The sequence below is a fragment of the Ranitomeya imitator genome, chromosome 1 (genome assembly GCF_032444005.1).
Source record: "Ranitomeya imitator isolate aRanImi1 chromosome 1, aRanImi1.pri, whole genome shotgun sequence".
NCBI lineage: Eukaryota > Metazoa > Chordata > Amphibia > Anura > Dendrobatidae > Ranitomeya > Ranitomeya imitator.
Window position 1 is genome coordinate 918,078,844 of NC_091282.1, and position 19,639 is coordinate 918,098,482.

Consider the following 19,639-nt stretch of genomic DNA (forward strand, 5'->3'; position numbering starts at 1 on the left):
ATGATTTACATCTGTTAGCCAGCATAACTACATGTTGGGGTTGCCTGGTTGCTAGGGAATCCCCACATGTACTTATGCTGGCTAACAGATGTAAATCATTCAGCTGCTGTGATGAAAACTAAATCTTCGAGCACTAAAAAAATACTCAGAGGACACCCAAGCGTGCTCGAGAAATCTCGAGTACCGAGTATATTCGCTCATCACTAATTATTATGTATGGAGGAGAGCATCACCTATTGTGAATAGTGTATTCTGTGTTATCTACTGAGTGTAGAGGTTACAGACTTTATTTTATAATTCTGCCAGTAATGATGATGAGACAAAACAAGAACCATGAGGCTAGTCGTAAGCTTTGTATCTGGGGTGAGAATTGCAAGATTGCTAATTTTTATTTAATGTAGATAGTTTAGATTTTAATATAGATAGGTTCAATTCCTGGCACCCCAAGCAAACTGTCAATGATCATATATACATGGGAAGCTCAAGTTTGTTATTGTGGGAACTTGATTTACACAGCAATTACAGTATTTGTTCTGGCTCCCCAATGGTTTAGATGGACCGGGCATGTCTCCATGAAGAAAGTCTTTTAATAGGGAGCATGGAACTAGATCATGCAGAAATAAGTTTAGAAGGAAATAAAACATTGTAGCAATGAATTTCACTGTTTTTTCGAGGTTGTACGTATGGAGTTTCTCATTAAAGTAAATTAGGGAGTAAGCTCTTGTGTAACTTATGTGACTCATGTTGCAGAAGATCCTATAAATGATCAGTTGGAAACCTTTAATATTAATGGATATTACATTAATTAGAAATCCAGTATCCTCACAACTAGAATATACTATGAAGATTCCACTAGCAAAAAAAGTATTATGAAAAAATGAAACACTGAAAATACAGCTTGTTCTAAGTTGTCGCTTCGCATGAAGAATACCTCTTTGTTATGCTTGATCCAATAACTTCGGGCAGTTGGATACATTCTGAAGAAACACATTTTTCGTCTTGCATTTGAAATCTAATGGGTCGTTGGACTCCCCAGAATATCTCAATAAGTCCAGATAAAACAATCTGTTTCCCATCATCCTGTGATAAGATAAAGAGCTTTGTGTTAAGCAGACACATAAGCAGTAAAGGCCCATCTATTTGCTTATTCTAAGTATTATTGCTGCTTCAATTTTTGTCTTTAATGTTCCCAAAATGCTGCAGACACTCGTGCACATTTCAGTCGCAATGCTCAGTGATTTAGCATGGATTGCCACCGCATGGGGCAAGGCAAGTAATTTTTACCCCACGACCCACGAACTGTACTGTAATATATAAGTAATACATTGTTATGTTGTTTTTACTTTTTATTATTTTATTAGTTTTTTTGAGGGGGTTTTATTGGTTCCTGGAGAAATGGGCCGACTTCTCTGTTGGCTACAGAGTCTAAGGTATGTATTAACATTTATTAAGAGTGTAGTATTCAAGCATGAAACAAACTACCAGTAGTCAGCAGGAAAATACTAAAACATGAAAACACCTACAAGAATCCTGCAAAGACCAAATAATTACAGTATAAATAAAATATAATTTTTTTATTTAATATTTATTAGACTGGACAAGAATGATTAGCAAAATGAATATTTATACCTCCCCCCCGTCCACCCCTCTGCGCTAGTGTCACTGATTCAAACAGCAGATAATGATAAAGAGATATTTTGATTGAAAAGTCGCAACAGGAGGTAGAATAAATGTGATGCAAGTTCACCAACTCGTGAGGCGCTGTTCCTATTCATTATCTGGTGTTGGGACGTATTCCAAGAAGGACTTCTTGGATATGACGTGCGTTAACCCTTTGTTTCCATGAGGTGCTGTGGAGCCAATATTTGTTGATTAGGTGTCACTGATTCAGTCGGACTGCCGTATTACTCGCCCAAGGATTGCATTGAAATTCTTGGACTGGCAGTCTTCTCTTCGGACATGAGCATGACAGTATTTATTTATATGCAGCTGTCATGCTCGGGTCAGAAGTGCAGACAGCCAGTCTGAGGACTGCGATGAGATCCTCAGTCATAGGGAAGTCTGACTGAATCACTGGCACCAGCAGACAGATGGGCAGGATTAGGGCAGGGAAAATGGTGAATATTCATTTGGCATTAACATACATTTGACTAGCCAACATACGACAATAAATTTTCTGCCTACATTTTTCTTACAGCAACACAAAGGAATAATATACAACAATAAGAGTTAGATGGGCAAAAATGACCTGACAGATTCCCTTTAACAGAATCTAACCTTTGCTGTAGATGCAACTTCCATAGATGTATGCTTTACCATATTTTCTGGCTCTGCCCTGAACTAAAGTAATTTTGGAAGGAGATAAAGTTGACTTTAAGAGATTTAAGACTTAATAGAGATGAATGAGCACTAAAATGCTTGATTTCTCGTTACTCAAACCGAGCAATCCCTGATGCTCAATTGCTCATTTTGAGTAACGAGTATAATGGGAGTCAAGGGATGGTTTCTTCAGAATAGGTGTGGTGGTTGCATGGTTGAAAGAGGAACTGGTGACATCAATGGTTAATGAGAGGTTGAATAGAGGTGTTTTGGCTTGGAAAAGTATAGTGGTAAGGTTATAAGGAGGTGGGATAGGGTAGGGTCAAGTACACAAATTGTGAGGTGTGACATGGAGACAAAAATTAACAAGCTTTTCTTAGTTGGTGGGGAAGAAGGTTATGGAGGAAGAGCATTGACCTGTGTTATACAGAGGAGTTGTACTTTCAAGTCTTCTCTAATTTGGTCAATTTTGTTTTTGATATATGAGGTAAAGTCTTCTGCTCGAATGAGGGAAGTGGGAGGAGATAATGGGGGATGGACAAGGCAAGTAAAAATGTTGTATAACTGTTTAGGATTTTGGGAGAGAGAAGATATGAGGTAGTGAAATAGTCCTGTTTAGCAGAGGTGAGGGTTGACTTGAATTTGAATACTTCTTGAAAGAATGTATTAAAGTCTTCCTGTAAGGGTGTTTTCTTCCAGTGCTGCTCTGCAATCGCAGTCTTCTTAATGAGGTTGGTGTGCCAGAGTTTTCTATTGAATCGTTGCATTCTGGTATGTACTAGAGGTGTGACCAAGTCAAGTGATGATGCAAGTATGGCATTATAGAATGCAGTGGCTTAAGGTACCTTCAAACATAATGATTTCGTTAACGATATCGTTGCTTTTTGTGATATAGCAACGATATCGTAAACGAAATCGTTAAGCGTGACAGCGACCAACGATCAGGCCCCTACTGGGAGATCGTTGGTCGTTGGGTATGATCAGGACCTTTTTTTGGTCGCTGATCACCCGCTGTCATCGCTGAATCGGCGTGTGTGACGCCGATCCAGCGATGTGTTCACTGGTAACCAGGGTAAATATCGGGTTACTAAGTGCAGGGCCGCGCTTAGTAACCCGATATTTACCCTGGTTACCATTGTAAAAGTAAAAAAAAAAAACAGTACATACTCACATTCCGATGTCTTTCACGTCCTCCGGCGTCCACAGGGTTAAAACTGTTTTCGGCAGGAGCGCTGCTAATGCACGCGCTGCTGCTGAGAGCTTTCCCTGCACTGTGTCAGCGCCGGCCGGCCGTAAAGCAAAGCACAGTGGTGACATCACCGCTGCTTTACGGCCGGCGCTGACACAGTGCAGGGAAAGCTCTCGGCAGCAGCGCGTGGTTTAGCAGCGCTCCTGCCGAAAGCATAGTAACATAGTAACATGTAACATAGTAACATAGTTAGTAAGGCCGAAAAAAGACATTTGTCCATCCAGTTCAGCCTATATTCCATCATAATAAATCCCCAGATCTACGTCCTTCTACAGAACCTAATAATTGTATGATACAATATTGTTCTGCTCCAGGAAGACATCCAGGCCTCTCTTGAACCCCTCGACTGAGTTCGCCATCACCACCTCCTCAGGCAAGCAATTCCAGATTCTCACTGCCCTAACAGTAAAGAATCCTCTTCTATGTTGGTGGAAAAACCTTCTCTCCTCCAGACGCAAAGAATGCCCCCTTGTGCCCGTCACCTTCCTTGGTATAAACAGATCCTCAGCGAGATATTTGTATTGTCCCCTTATATACTTATACATGGTTATTAGATCGCCCCTCAGTCGTCTTTTTTCTAGACTAAATAATCCTAATTTCGCTAATCTATCTGGGTATTGTAGTTCTCCCATCCCCTTTATTAATTTTGTTGCCCTCCTTTGTACTCTCTCTAGTTCCATTATATCCTTCCTGAGCACCGGTGCCCAAAACTGGACACAGTACTCCATGTGCGGTCTAACTAGGGATTTGTACAGAGGCAGTATAATGCTCTCATCATGTGTATTCAGACCTCTTTTAATGCACCCCATGATCCTGTTTGCCTTGGCAGCTGCTGCCTGGCACTGGCTGCTCCAGGTAAGTTTATCATTAACTAGGATCCCCAAGTCCTTCTCCCTGTCAGATTTACCCAGTGGTTTCCCGTTCAGTGTGTAATGGTGATATTGATTCCCTCTTCCCATGTGTATAACCTTACATTTATCATTGTTAAACCTCATCTGCCACCTTTCAGCCCAAGTTTCCAACTTATCCAGATCCATCTGTAGCAGAATACTATCTTCTCTTGTATTAACTGCTTTACATAGTTTTGTATCATCTGCAAATATCGATATTTTACTGTGTAAACCTTCTACCAGATCATTAATGAATATGTTGAAGAGAACAGGTCCCAATACTGACCCCTGCGGTACCCCACTGGTCACAGCGACCCAGTTAGAGACTATACCATTTATAACCACCCTCTGCTTTCTATCACTAAGCCAGTTACTAACCCATTTACACACATTTTCCCCCAGACCAAGCATTCTCATTTTGTGTACCAACCTCTTGTGCGGCACGGTATCAAACGCTTTGGAAAAATCGAGATATACCACGTCCAATGACTCACCGTGGTCCAGCCTATAGCTTACCTCTTCATAAAAACTGATTAGATTGGTTTGACAGGAGCGATTTCTCATAAACCCATGCTGATATGGAGTTAAACAGTTATTCTCATTGAGATAATCCAGAATAACATCCCTCAGAAACCCTTCAAATATTTTACCAACAATAGAGGTTAGACTTACTGGCCTATAATTTCCAGGTTCACTTTTAGAGCCCTTTTTGAATATTGGCACCACATTTGCTATGCGCCAGTCCTGCGGAACAGACCCTGTCGCTATAGAGTCACTAAAAATAAGAAATAATGGTTTATCTATTACATTACTTAGTTCTCTTAGTACTCGTGGGTGTATGCCATCCGGACCCGGAGATTTATCTATTTTAATCTTATTTAGCCGGTTTCGCACCTCTTCTTGGGTTAGATTGGTGACCCTTAATATAGGGTTTTCATTGTTTCTTGGGATTTCACCTAGCATTTCATTTTCCACCGTGAATACCGTGGAGAAGAAGGTGTTTAATATGTTAGCTTTTTCCTCGTCATCTACAACCATTCTTTCCTCACTATTTTTTAAGGGGCCTACATTTTCAGTTTTTATTCTTTTACTATTGATATAGTTGAAGAACAGTTTGGGATTAGTTTTACTCTCCTTAGCAATGTGCTTCTCTGTTTCCTTTTTGGCAGCTTTAATTAGTTTTTTAGATAAAGTATTTTTCTCCCTATAGTTTTTTAGAGCTTCAATGGTGCCATCCTGCTTTAGTAGTGCAAATGCTTTCTTTTTACTGTTAATTGCCTGTCTTACTTCTTTGTTTAGCCACATTGGGTTTTTCCTATTTCTAGTCCTTTTATTCCCACAAGGTATAAACCGCTTACACTGCCTATTTAGGATGTTCTTAAACATTTCCCATTTATTATCTGTATTCTTATTTCTGAGGATATTGTCCCAGTCTACCAGATTAAGGGCATCTCTAAGCTGTTCAAACTTTGCCTTCCTAAAGTTCAATGTTTTTGTGACTCCCTGACATGTCCCCCTAGTGAAAGACAGGTGAAACTGCACAATATTGTGGTCGCTATTTCCTAAATGCCCGACCACCTGCAGATTTGTTATTCTGTCAGGTCTATTAGATAGTATTAGGTCTAAAAGTGCTGCTCCTCTGGTTGGATTCTGCACCAATTGTGAAAGATAATTTTTCTTGGTTATTAGCAGAAACCTGTTGCCTTTATGGGTTTCACAGGTTTCTGTTTCCCAGTTAATATCCGGGTAGTTAAAGTCCCCCATAACCAGGACCTCATTATGGGTTGCAGCTTCATCTATCTGCTTTAGAAGTAGACTTTCCATGCTTTCTGTTATATTTGGGGGTTTGTAACAGACCCCAATGAGAATTTTGTTACCATTTTTCCCTCCATGAATTTCGACCCATATGGACTCGACATCCTCATTTCCTTCGCTAATATCCTCCCTTAAAGTGGACTTTAGACAAGACTTTACATAGAGACAAACCCCTCCTCCTCTCCGATTTTTACGATCCTTTCTAAACAGACTGTAACCCTGTAAGTTGACTGCCCAGTCATAGCTTTCATCTAACCATGTCTCGGTTATTCCCACTATGTCAAAGTTACCTGTAGATATTTCTGCTTCTAGTTCTTCCATCTTGTTTGTCAGGCTTCTGGCGTTTGCGAGCATGCAGTTTAGAGGATTTTGTTTTGTTCCAATCTCCTCACTGTGGATTGTTTTAGAAATGTTCTTACCTCCCTTCAGAGTATGTTTTCCTGGGTCGTCTTTGTTCGAGTCTAATGTTTTTCTTCCCGTCCCCTCTTCTTCTAGTTTAACGCCCTCCTGATGAGTGTAGCGAGTCTTCTGGCGAATGTGTGTTTCCCAGGTTTGTTGAGGTGTAGTCCGTCTCTGGCGAGGAGTCCATCATACCAGTAATTCACACCGTGGTCCAGGAATCCGAATCCTTGTTGTCTGCACCATCGTCTTAGCCAGTTGTTTGCATCAAGGATCCTGTTCCATCTCCTGGTGCCATGCCCGTCTACTGGAAGAATAGAAGAAAAAACTACCTGTGCATCCAGTTCCTTTACTTTCTTCCCCAACTCTTCAAAGTCCTTGCAGATTGTCGGTAGGTCATTCCTTGCCGTGTCATTGGTGCCAACATGTATCAGAAGAAATGGGTGGACGTCCTTGGAGCTGAAGAGCTTTGGTATCCTATCGGTCACATCCTTGATCATCGCACCTGGAAGGCAGCATACTTCTCTTGCAGTTATGTCCGGTCTGCAGATGGCTGCTTCTGTGCCTCTCAGTAGTGAGTCTCCCACCACCACCACTCTTCGTTGCTTCTTGGCTGTACTTTTTGCTGTCACTTGTTGCTGTGTGCCCTTTTCTTTTTTGCTTGCTGGTATTGCTTCATCCTTAGGTGTGCCATCTTCATCCTCTACAAAGATTTGATATCGGTTCTTCAGTTGTGTGGTTGGTGATTTCTCCATGGTCTTCTTGCTTCTTTTGGTCACATGCTGCCACTCATCTGCTTTTGGAGGTTCTCTGACACTTTTTCCACCTTCTGTGACCAGTAGAGATGCTTCTGTTCTGTCTAGAAAGTCTTCATTCTCTTTGATGAGTTTCAAAGTTGCTATTCTTTCTTCCAGACCCCGCACCTTTTCTTCTAAAAGGGCCACTAGTCTACACTTCTGACAGGTGAAATTGGATTCTTCTTCTGGTCGATCTGTGAACATGTAGCACATGCTGCAGCTCACCATGTAGGTTGTCACATCTGCCATGTTGCTCCTAGATCCTGCTGACTTGCTGTGTGTTTTCCTTCTTGTGTAATCTACTCAGCCAAGCTCTCTTGCAATAATGTCCTACAGGCAAAAATTCGCGCGCCGTAAGGCAGTTTTAACCCTGTGGACGCCGGGGGACGTGACAGACATCGGAATGTGAGTATGTACTGTTTTTTTTTTTTTAACTTTTACAATGGTAACCAGGGTAAATATCGGGTTACTAAGCGCGGCCCTGCGCTTAGTAACCCGATGTTTACCCTGGTTACCCGGGGACTTCGGCATCGTTGAAGACAGTTTCAACGATGCCGAAGTCTTTCCCCTGATCGTTGGTCACTGGAGAGAGCTGTCTTGTGTGACAGCTCCCCAGCGACCACACAACGATTTGCCAACGATCACGGCCAGGTCGTATCGCTGGTCGCGATCGTTGGTAAGTCATTTAGTGTAACGGTTCCTTAAGCCGTGGAGTGAAGATATGGTGGACAGAGGTAGAAGAAAGTTAAGAGAGTGTGTGAATGTTGAGGCATTAGATGGCCATTGATGAGAACAGGGATGATAATATAAATAGATAGTGTTGAAATAGGGGGAGAGGTGAGTTAATGAGGTTAGATACTGAAAATAACATCTAGAGTATGTTTTTCTTTACAGATAACTTCAAAGAATTATTATGTGAAACCAAAAGATGAAGCAAATCAACAAGAGCTTTGAGGCTGGTGACCTGTGAGTGTCAATAGGAATGTTTAAATCACTCATGATGATGTTGGGGATATGAAAGAAAAGGTGTAAAAGCCAAGTGGTGAAGTGGTCTATAAAGATGGTTGCAGGGCCTGGGGGTCATTATAAGACAAATTAATTTAAACTGCTGCTTTCTACGTAGGAATGTGAGGCACTGACCCAGAGGTCAAATGCTGTTAGCAACTAGTTTGTTGGCAGCTGGGTGAACACTCGCTGCGCCGCTGTAACGCTCCAAGAAGAAGCGGCAGTATGGGCAAAGAAGGGAAAAAAATGTTGTGGCCCCACAGAATGTGAAAGCAGGGTAACTACCCCTGCGATGCCCCACCCCTTCTAGGCTATGCCACAGCTTACCCCTATTTATTGCCTTCACCACATTAAATGTAATTATCTAGATAGAACTACAACTATAAAAACAGTATAAAAATGTAAATGTGAAAAGTTTGTATAGGAACCTGTGGCACTGACCTGGATGTCAAGGCAGCCTCTAGCTGCTTTAATGTTCTAGTTTGTCAGCAGTCGGGTGGGCAGTAGGGGCAGGGAAGGAGGCAAACTTTTGCATCCCCAGAGAATATGCCACCTGGGTAACTGCCCATGTGATTACCATCTCCCCTCATATACTACGACACAGCTTAACTCTATTTATTGCTATCACCATATCAAATTAAATTATCTAGAACTACAACAAAAACAGGTATGAAAATGTAAATTTGTGTTAGTAATGACAATTTGTTTACTTACCTGGTGATATGTTATTTGTAGGTTCTTTTTGTCCTTGAAATAACAGTTATATGACTTAAGAAGTGAATTAAGCTGACTTCTAAAATACAAGCAAAAATAACAAAATATATATGAACATGGTATTTACACATTTACAGTGATCATCCTTAGCATTAAAACATATCCTGTAGGTCACTAGAGTAATACCAAAACAATTGTGACCTGTCAAAACATCAGACTTGATTTTCCAGCACAACTCAAAGATGGTCAATCAGTTTGAGATATACAAGGAAATTGGACTATCAAGTCATCACCTTTCATGTTATACAAACTATTCCTGATTAATTGTTGCAGTCTATTCTGCAGACAGAAGCCACTGACAGTAGGAAATGTCACTGTCAATAAAGGTGTATCTGTAAGAGTGTTTAGGTAAGTGGTAAATGACAAAGTAATATCCACATGAATGCCAGGTCTCATGATTTACCAGATGGACATTGCAGAGAGCTTCACACCATTTTCGCTTATTTGCCAGTTTTCCAATTCTTGTGCCATTCCAAGTAAGTGGAACATACACACCTGGCCATCCACATTACATAAAAGAAAATGGGAAGTATTTATCCAGATAAATATGTAAGAATTGTGGCGTAATTTGTGCAAAAAACTGTCTTTCATAACTTGCACCATAATTATGATGTGTTTCAGACATTTTTTACAACTTGTCTAACTAGGGACTTGACTTTGAAGAAAGAAGAGATCTTGAAAAGCATACTGTTACAGGTTATATACACTAGATTCCTTGATAGGGCGTTGATCCAGGGAACTAGTCTGATAGCTGTATGTTGAGTCGGGAAGGAATTTTTTTCCCCAATGTGGAGCTTACTGTTTGCCACATGGGTTTTTTTTGCCTTCCTCTGGATCAACATGTTAGGGCATGTTATGTTAGGCTATGGGTTGAATTAGATGGACTTAAAGTCTTCCTTCAACCTTAGTAACTATGTTACTATATTACAACGCAATGTGCCAATAAGTGGACCAAAATAGTAGCACCCATTTTTGACACAAAGTAAGATGGCTAACAGTTAATGTAAACTGTAAGAATGGACAGTCTTAAAGTTAGACAGATTTATCAATTAGCATGAACCACTTTGATAAATTTGGCATATTTTAAGAGTCTCCTCTTGCATTTTCTAAGAAATAAACTGTTTAGAAATATATTCCCCTTTTTGATTCAACAAATCAGGCCACCTTCTGCTTTTTAATGTTCCATTTTTGATGCTCTTGTGTACATTGAGGGAGCTTTCAGCAGAGGGCAGGGGTTAGATAGCATGGGCAGTCTAAATCTGTATAGGTGTAATGATGCTCAGCTCTGCTCTATACCACACAGTAGCTGCAGAGCTCAGGACTGAGAGAAGAGCTGTGTGTCATTACATGTCTCACAGGAGAAGGCTTATTCTTTCTGAGTATCTGGGGGCGTGTTCAATTTTCCCTGCATGATGCTTCATGCTTGTGATTGGGCAGCTTCATACAGGGGAAAAAGTGCACACATCTCTGATACTGCTCTGTTGGGCATTTATTAAATTATAACTTTAACTTCACAGGGTAGTTTCTCCGCATGGAGATAAGAAATTAAAAACTATGATTTATTCAGCTCTGCAGCCACTATTCCATGATGTGACCAATTTAACATGCTAAACCTTGCATCATGATCCATCTGTCAAACTTTTTTCCAAATGCACCACAGATTTTCAATATGCATTAGACCTGTATGCAAGAGGTAAATGGATTTAGCAGAATATTGCATTGCAGACGGCTCAGGATGAGATTTGTTACATAGGCAAACCATCTATACCCCAGTAGCAGGATTGTGGATGAGATTTCACCAAATTTTATCTACATGCTACATACAAACAATCTGCAGCATACAGTGCCTTGCCATATTTTTTCATGTTACACCCACAAACTTAAATGTATTTTATCTGGATTTTATGTGATGTACTAACACAAAGTAGCAAATATTTGTGAAATGTAAAGGAAATAATATATGGTTTTCTAATTGTTTTTAAAATATAAATCTGAAAATTGTGCATTTGTATTCAGCCCCTTGAGTGAATACTTTGTAGGACCACCTTTTGCTAAAAAAAAACTGCCGAAAGTCTTTTGAGGTATGTCTCTACCAACTTTGCACCACATCTAGAGGCTGAAATTTTTGACCACTCTTCTATGTAAAATAGCTCTTTGGATGGTAAGCGTTTGTGAAAAGCAGTTTTCAAGTATTGACACAGATTCTTAATGAGATTTAGGTCAGGACTTTGATTGGGCCATTCAAACATATGAATATGCTTTGATCTAAACCAATGTTTCCCAAACTCCAGTCCTCCTCACAGCTCCTCATGTTTTCAGAATTGTTTTAGTATAGCACAGGTGATGGAATTATTAGTAAGGCACCTGAAACTGCCACAGGATCTCTCACCTGTGCAATACTAAGGAAATCCTGACAACATGATGTGTTAGGGGCTGCGATAACATGGTTTGGGAAACACTGCTCTAAACCATTCCATTGTAGCTCTGGAAGTATTTTAGGGTCATTGTCCTGCTGAAAGGTGAACCTACACTCTAGTTTCAAGTCTTTTGAAGCCTCTGACTGTTTTTCCTCCAGGATTGCCCTGTATTTAGCTCCATCCATCTTCATATAAACTCTGACATGCTTTCCTGTCCATGCTGAAGAAAAGCATCCTCACAGTATAATACTGCCACCACCATGTTTAATGGTGGGGACGTTTTTAGTTTTTTTCAGAATCAGAAGTGTTAGTTTTCCACTATGCATAGCATTTTGCATTTTACCTCAAATTTTCTACTCTGGTCTCATCTGACCAGAGCACCTTCTTTCACATGCTAGCTATGCCACAATTACATTTGTGGAGTATACGAATAATAGTTGTCCTCCTGTGAATCTCGGCAGCTCCTCCAGAGTGACTGCTTCTCTAATTAGTGCTCTCCTTGCTTGGGGTGTCAGGAGGATTTGCAGATAATGTGCACTGCTGGTATCCAATATAATAAATCCAAATCCAAACATAAAGTACATGCGGTTTTTCTTTATGTAGTCAACGCGTTTCGAAGTACTACAGACTTCTTCATCAGGTCATGTCTGGATTTGCAGATTATCTGCAAATTCTCCTTATCTGTGTTTTCCCACTTTGATGACCTGCTGGACCTGCAGAAGCTGGATGTATAAGTGATTGAAATGATGTGTACACACAACTAAATCAGGTTACTATAACACATTTATCTCCCTTGGATAAAACCCTATTGCAGTGTCTTTTTCCTCCTAGTTTTATTCAGTTTAGGTGGATGGCCATTTCTTGGTAGGTTTGCAGTTATAGGCAACAAAAAGAAGGTAATGCCAGCTCGCCATTGAAGTAAATGAGGATCCAGTGTGCATGGAACCACGAGCCGACCACTCATGTTGGCAATTTAGAAAAAGAAGAAGGAGTTCCAGCTTCTGGTAAAATATCAAATGTTGTCTTTATTCCATCAAAATTTTAAAAATCAAAGACAGGAAGGTCAGCAAGCAACGCATTTCAAACATGGTTACTCTTTGTCGACAACCATGTTTGAAAAGGGGTTGCTTGCTGACCTTCCTGTCTTTGATTTTTTAAAATTTGATGGAGTAAAGACATTTGATATACATAGTTATTAAGGTTGAAGGAAGACTTTAAGTCCATCTAGTTCAACCCATAGCCTAACCTAACATGCCCTAACATGTTGATCCAGAGGAAGGCAAAAAAAAAACATGTGGCAAAGAGTAAGGGCCACATTGGGGAAAAAAATTCCTTCCCGACTCCACATACGGCAGTCAGACTAGTTCCCTGGATCAACGCTCTATCAAGGAATCTAGTGTATATACCCTGTAACATTATACTTTTCAAGAAAGGCATCCAGTCCCCTCTTAAATTTAAGTAATGAATCACTCATTACAACATCCTACGGCAGAGAGTTCCATAGTCTCACTGCTCTTATAGTAAAGAATGCATGTCTGTTATTATGCTTAAACCTTCTTTCCTCCAGATGTAGAGGATGCCCCCTTGTCCATGTCTCAGGTCTATGATTAAAAAGATCATCAGAAAAGTCTTTGTACTGTCCCCTCATATATTTATACATTAAAATAAGATCATCCCTTAGTCTTCGTTTTTCCAAACTAAACAGCCCCAAGTGTAATAACCTATCTTGGTATTGCAGACCCCCAAGTCCTCTAATAACCTTGGTCGCTATTCTCTGCACCCGCTCTAGTTCAGTTATGTCTTTCTTATACACCGGAGACCAGAACTGTGCACAGTATTTTAAGTGTGGTCGAACTAGTGACTTGTATAGAGGTAAAATTATGTTCTCCTCATGAGCATCTATGCCTCTTTTAATACATCCCATTATTTTATTTGCCTTTGTAGCAGCTGCCTGACACTGGCCACTGAATATGAGTTTGTCATCCACCCATACACCCAGGTCTTTTTCATTGACGGTTTTGCCCAGAGTTTTAGAATTAAGCACATAGTCATACATCTTATTACTTCTACCCAAGTGCATGACCTTACATTTATCCCCATTAAAGCTCATTTGCCATTTATCATCCCAAGCTTCTAGTTTACATAAATCATCCTGTAATATAAAATTGTCCTCCCCTGTATTGATTACCCTGCAGAGTTTAGTGTCATCTGCAAATATTGAAATTCTACTCTGAATGCCCCCTACAAGGTCATTAATAAATATGTTAAAAAGAAGAGGGCCCAATACTGACCCCTGTGGTACCCCAATGCTAACCGCGACCCAGTCCGAGTGTGCTCCATTAATAACCACCCTTTGTTTCCTATCTCTGAGCCAGCTCTCAACCCACTTACACATATTTTCCCCTATCCCCATTATTCTCATTTTATGTATCAACCTTTTGTGTGGCACCGTATCAAAAGCTTTTGAAAAGTCCATATACACTACATCTACTGGGTTCCCTTGTTCCAGTCCGGAACTTACCTCTTCATAGAAGCTGATCAAATGAGTCTGACATGAACGGTCCCTAGTAAACCCGTGCTGATACTGGGTCATGAGGTTATTCCTCTTCAGATACTCCAGTATAGCATCCCTTAGAATGCCCTCCAGGATTTTACCCACAGTAGAGGTTAAGCTTACTGGCCTATAATTTCCGAATTCAGTTTTTGTCGCCTTTTTGAATATTGGCACCACATTTGCTATATGCCAGTCCTGTGGTACAGACCCTGTTATTATGGACTCTTTAAAGATTAAAAATAATGGTCTATCAACGACTGTACTTAATTCCTGCAGTACTCGGGGGTGTATCCCATCCGGGCCCGGAGATTTGTCAATTTTAGTGATTTTTAGACGCCGCCGTACTTCCTGCTGGGTTAAGCAGGTGACACTTAATGGGGAATTTTTGTTATCACTGATCATATTTTGCCTGCCATGGGATTTTCTTGTGTAAATACTGATGAAAAAAGTCATTTAGCATATTGGCTTTTTCCTCATCCTCATCCACCATTTCACCCAGACTATTTTTAAGGGGGCCAACACTATCATTTTTTAGTTTCTTATTATTTATGTAGTTAAAGAATATTTTGGGATTATTTTTACTCTCTCTGGCAATGAGTCTCTCTGTCTCAATTTTTGCTGCCTTGATTTGCTTTTTACAGAATTTATTTAATTTTCTGTATTTATTTAGTGCCTCATCACTATCTACTTCCTTTAATTCTCTAAATGCTTTCTTTTTGTCACTTATTGCACCCCTTACAGCTCTATTTAGCCATATTGGTTTCCTCCTATTTCTAGTATGTTTATTCCCATACGGTATATACTGTGCACAGGTCCTATCCAGGATGCTCGCTTTCTACAACTGAACATGGACAAAACAGAATTCATCATCTTTCCCCCATCTCACTCTACCCCTCCACCAGACCTATCCATCAATGTCAATGGCTGCTCACTATCCCCAGTCCCACACGCCCGGTGCCTCGGGGTGATCCTCGACTCTGCCCTCTCTTTCAAGCCACATATCCAAGCCCTTGCCTCCTCCTGTCGTCTCAAACTCAAAAATATTTCCCGGATCCGTGCTTTCCTTGACCGCAACACTGCAAAAACGCTAGTGCATGCCCTTATCATCTCCCGCCTCGACTACTGCAACCTCCTACTCTCTGGACTCCCCTCTAGCACTCTGGCACCACTCCAATCCATCCTACACTCTGCTGCCCGACTAATCCACCTGTCCCCCCGCTATTCCCCAGCCTCTCCCCTGTGTCAAGCCCTTCACTGGCTTCCTATCGCCCAGAGACTCCAGTTCAAAACCCTCACACTGACATACAAAGCCATCCACAACCTGTCTCCTCCATACATCTGTGACATGGTCTCCCGGTACCTACCTACACGCGACCTCCGATCCTCCCAAGACCTCCTTCTCTACTCCCCTCTCATCTCTTCTTCCCATAACCGCATCCAAGACTTCTCCCGTGCTTCCCCCATACTCTGGAACTCTCTACCCCAACACATCAGACTTGCGCCTACCATAGAAACCTTCAAAAAGAACCTGAAGACTCATCTCTTCCGACAAGCCTACAGCCTGCAGTGATCCTCAACCTACTGAACAGCCGTACAGCCAGCTCTTCCCTCTCCTAGTGTATCCTCACCCACCCCCTGCAGACTGTGAGCCCTCGCGGGCAGGGTCCTCCCTCCTTATGTACTCGTGTGCCTTGTTATCTGCTCATGTTTAATGTATTTGTCTATATTTGCCCCGTATTCACATGTAAAGCGCCATGGAATAAATGGCGCTATAAAAATGTATAATAATAATAATAAAATGCTAATAAACGTCTTCCATTTTCTTTGTGTATTTTTATGTCTCAGGATATCGTCCCAGTTAATTGCACCAAGATCATCTCTCATCCATTGGAAATTTACCCTCCTGAAGTTTAGTGTCCTTGTCATCCCTCTACTGCACATCTTATTAAAGGATACACGAAAACTTATTATTTTGTGATCACTATTCCCTAAGTGACCCCGAACCCTCATATTTGCTATGCAGTCTGGCCTATTGGTTAATATTAGGTCTAGCAGTGCCCCCCTTCTTGTTGGGTCCTGAACCAGTTGTGAAAGGTAATTGTCTCTCATAGTTGTCAAAAACCGATTACCTTTGCTGGAACTGCAGGTTTCTGTTCCCCAGTCTATTTCAGGGTAGTTGAAGTCCCCCATAATAAGGACTTCTCCTTGAGTCGCAGCTTCATCTATTTGCTTTACGAGGATATTCTCCATTGCTTCCATTATTTTTGGAGATTTATAACAAACCCCTATCAGTAATTTATTATTTTTTCCCCCTCCCCTTATCTCCACCCACAAGGACTCTACATTTTCATTAAATTCACCTATATTATCACGCCGGATGGGTTTTAAGGACGATTTTACATACAGACAAACCCCGCCCCCTCGCTTATCTGTACGGTCATTTCTGAAAAGGCTATAGCCCTGCAAGTTAACAGCCCAGTCATGGCTCTCATCCAGTTATGTTTCAGATATCCCCACCATGTCATAATTATGCTCCAACAACATTAATTCTAATTCGTCCATTTTATTGGCGAGGCTATTTTACCAAAAGCTGGAACTCCTCCTTTTTCTAGGTATGCAGTTATGCCATACTTCTATTTTTGGATCAAACAGTGCTTTGTGAGATGTTCAGACCTTGGGCTATTTTTTTTATCACTCAACCCTGCTTTACGCTTTTCCATAACTTTACCCATGACTTGTTTGGTGTATTCCTTAGTTTTCATGATGCAGTTTGATTCCTAATGTTCTCAAACAAACCTCTGAGGTCTTTACAGAACAACTGTGGTTATACTGAGAATAAATTACACATAGGTGGACTCTATTTACTAATTATGTGACTTCTGGAGGCAATTGGTCACTCAGGCTTTTATTTAGGGATATCAACCTATAGGGGACTGAATACAAATACACATCCCAATTTTCAAATTTATATTTTTTAAATAATTAGAAAATCATGTATCATTTCCTTTACACTTCACAAGTACTTGCTACTTTGTGTTGATATATCACATAAAATCTCAATAAAATACATTTAAAGTTTGTGGGTATAATGTGGAAAAAAAATCAAAAAGTTCACAGGATATGAATATTTTTTTCAAAGCTTTTTCAGAGCTTCTATTTTGACATCAACAGCATTTCAGTTTATGTTGCAGATGTTCACATTTGCAATACAGCAGTTAAAATCTTGGGTAAATCTGTACAATTTTAGGCCAAGTTCACATTAGCATTCGGGGGCTTTGCGGAGGGCTGCGTACTTCCTCCATTAAGCTCCACCTACTTCCACACACTTCTGCATATGTCCTGCATACCTATCTTTAACATTGGGTACGCAGGACATGCGGATGTATGCAGATGTGTTGTTTTGACACGCTCATCGACCGCACAGGAACGCAACAAGTTGAGTTTTGTGCGGACAGCGGATTTAACGGAGGAAGTATGCAGCCCTCCGCAAAGCCCCCGAACGCTAATGTGAACTTAGGACTTAGAACTGAGGACTTTGTCTTTGCAGAATCCACAGGAAGTACTCCAAAAGCTTTGCTATTGCCATCCACTAAATGACTGAAATGCATGCTGTTTGGTATTTAAATCCACATGCTCCAGTTTCCATACAGTATAAGGTTTCATTTGTCTTTCACATACAGGACAGAGCGCTGAATCAGATAATACCAGAGGACAACCCTCTGTAGGAAAGTGTATGGGCTGTGTATACAAGAAAGAATACAATGCGTTCCCCGACAAATAAACTCTGATCCTGCTGCTTATTTGGTCATCCCCAGCCCAGATTATTTACATGAATCCACACCCAAATAAGTTTCATGGACGTTCCCTGCAAAATCTTTTGTGTTTAGAAATAGAGTAGTTACCAGGATCGCATGCAAAGCATGAACTATGGCAACATCTTTGCATTGTAAATAGCTCTCACCACAATCAACTGATTTGCTTTAACAGTAGGCGATTCACAAGCCCAACAATAGGAACACTTTAGAACTAGATTACTCTTTATTAATATTGAAAGAGAAATCATAATTTAAACTGACAAGATTGACTCCTTAATAATAACCCATTATTTTTCATTTCAGAGTGTTACTTTTAGTGTTGTAATGTTTTTGTGCATAAAATTAGCTTTTCATTTATAGAATTTTTTTAAAAGCAGAATATAGAAAAGGTTAAATTCCACCATTTTGTTGTGGGTTTATGTAGTTCTTCAAACACTTAAAAATTATATTATACCTTTATTTGTATGGGCTGTGGCAATTACACTATATCAAATCAAGAGGAATTCAGGCGAAAATGTAAGTCAAATATCAACATATATTGACAACATATACGCGGTCAATATCATAGAAACTTCGTATGGATCAGTTTATAAAGGGCTAGTGCATGAACTATATGACTACATAGTGCAAGGGAGAAACTTTATCCTATATATCCAACATTACTGACCATGAAGGCAATCCCCAATTGTGCAATCACAGTTAGGATATATAGACTTAGAAAAACAATCATTGTTCTAGGTAAATGAGGGGACCACCTAACCCATCATTAAACAATGTGGACAAGCTATATAGAAAAGTCTGTAGTCACTGTGTGATTGCAGTCTGCTGAATATGAGGGAGTGGTTACGTGGCCACTTGAATGTGATTTGCATACGTGCGGTCACAAGCCAACTAGACTCTGTATTGCATCTCAATGTTCTAGCTAAGGAGAGTTTAGTCAGCGCGTAACCCGCAGGTATGCAAATCTCACATATGTGATCATGTGACTGCCATTTGCACAGAGAATACAGGGGCATATATGCACACTCTCACGATTCATCCGTCTGCAGTCACACAAAGTGAATCCATACTTTTCATCTTAGTCTGGACAACCCTTTACGTTCTGTGAAATAATGGAAATTGACCGTCCTCAACTTATTGTTGGTTATAGGCAACAAAGAAAGTTTCCATAAATAAGGCCCATTGTGTCTATCCTATACAAGTACATTACTTACCTAGTGACAGACTTTGATTCTTTAATGAATGCCAATGGAGATTCCAAGCCAGAATTTTTGGCCATAGTAACTCACAAGTCAGTTACAATCCTACAAAGAAAGAGAAAAGCAAAAATGTTGTTATACGCCTTGATGTTTGGTAACAGAGCTGCATACATTTTCTATTTCTATGAAATCATAAGCCGTGGTATATTTTATATACAGTTCACAGCAAATTTTCCACCTGTAAAGTCCTGGTACTCTCTAGATAATGTCTACATAGAATCTTGCATCTTGAAATCAACTTAATCTTTATGTTTATCTGTACCTCATCTAACATGATTTTTAAATCTGATACCTCATTTTAGAACATTGTGGAACATGTTGCCCTGATAGTTGTATATATCACCCA

General features: G+C 40.3%; 1 protein-coding gene across 1 annotated transcript in view; it reads right to left on the reverse strand.

Moving 5' to 3' along the window:
• Window positions 1–19,344, reverse strand: part of LOC138654949 (ras association domain-containing protein 6-like) — a 112,575-nt gene extending 93,231 nt beyond the window's left edge. Inside the window, exons 1-3 of the mRNA XM_069743535.1 lie at window positions 19,249–19,344; window positions 9,189–9,267; window positions 932–1,080 (exon numbers count right to left, since the gene is read on the reverse strand). Coding sequence (XP_069599636.1) covers window positions 932–1,080; window positions 9,189–9,267; window positions 19,249–19,313 — 293 coding nt within the window. The 5' untranslated portion in view covers window positions 19,314–19,344. The remainder of the gene's footprint in view (window positions 1–931; window positions 1,081–9,188; window positions 9,268–19,248) is intronic.
• Window positions 19,345–19,639: the final 295 nt, after the last annotated feature.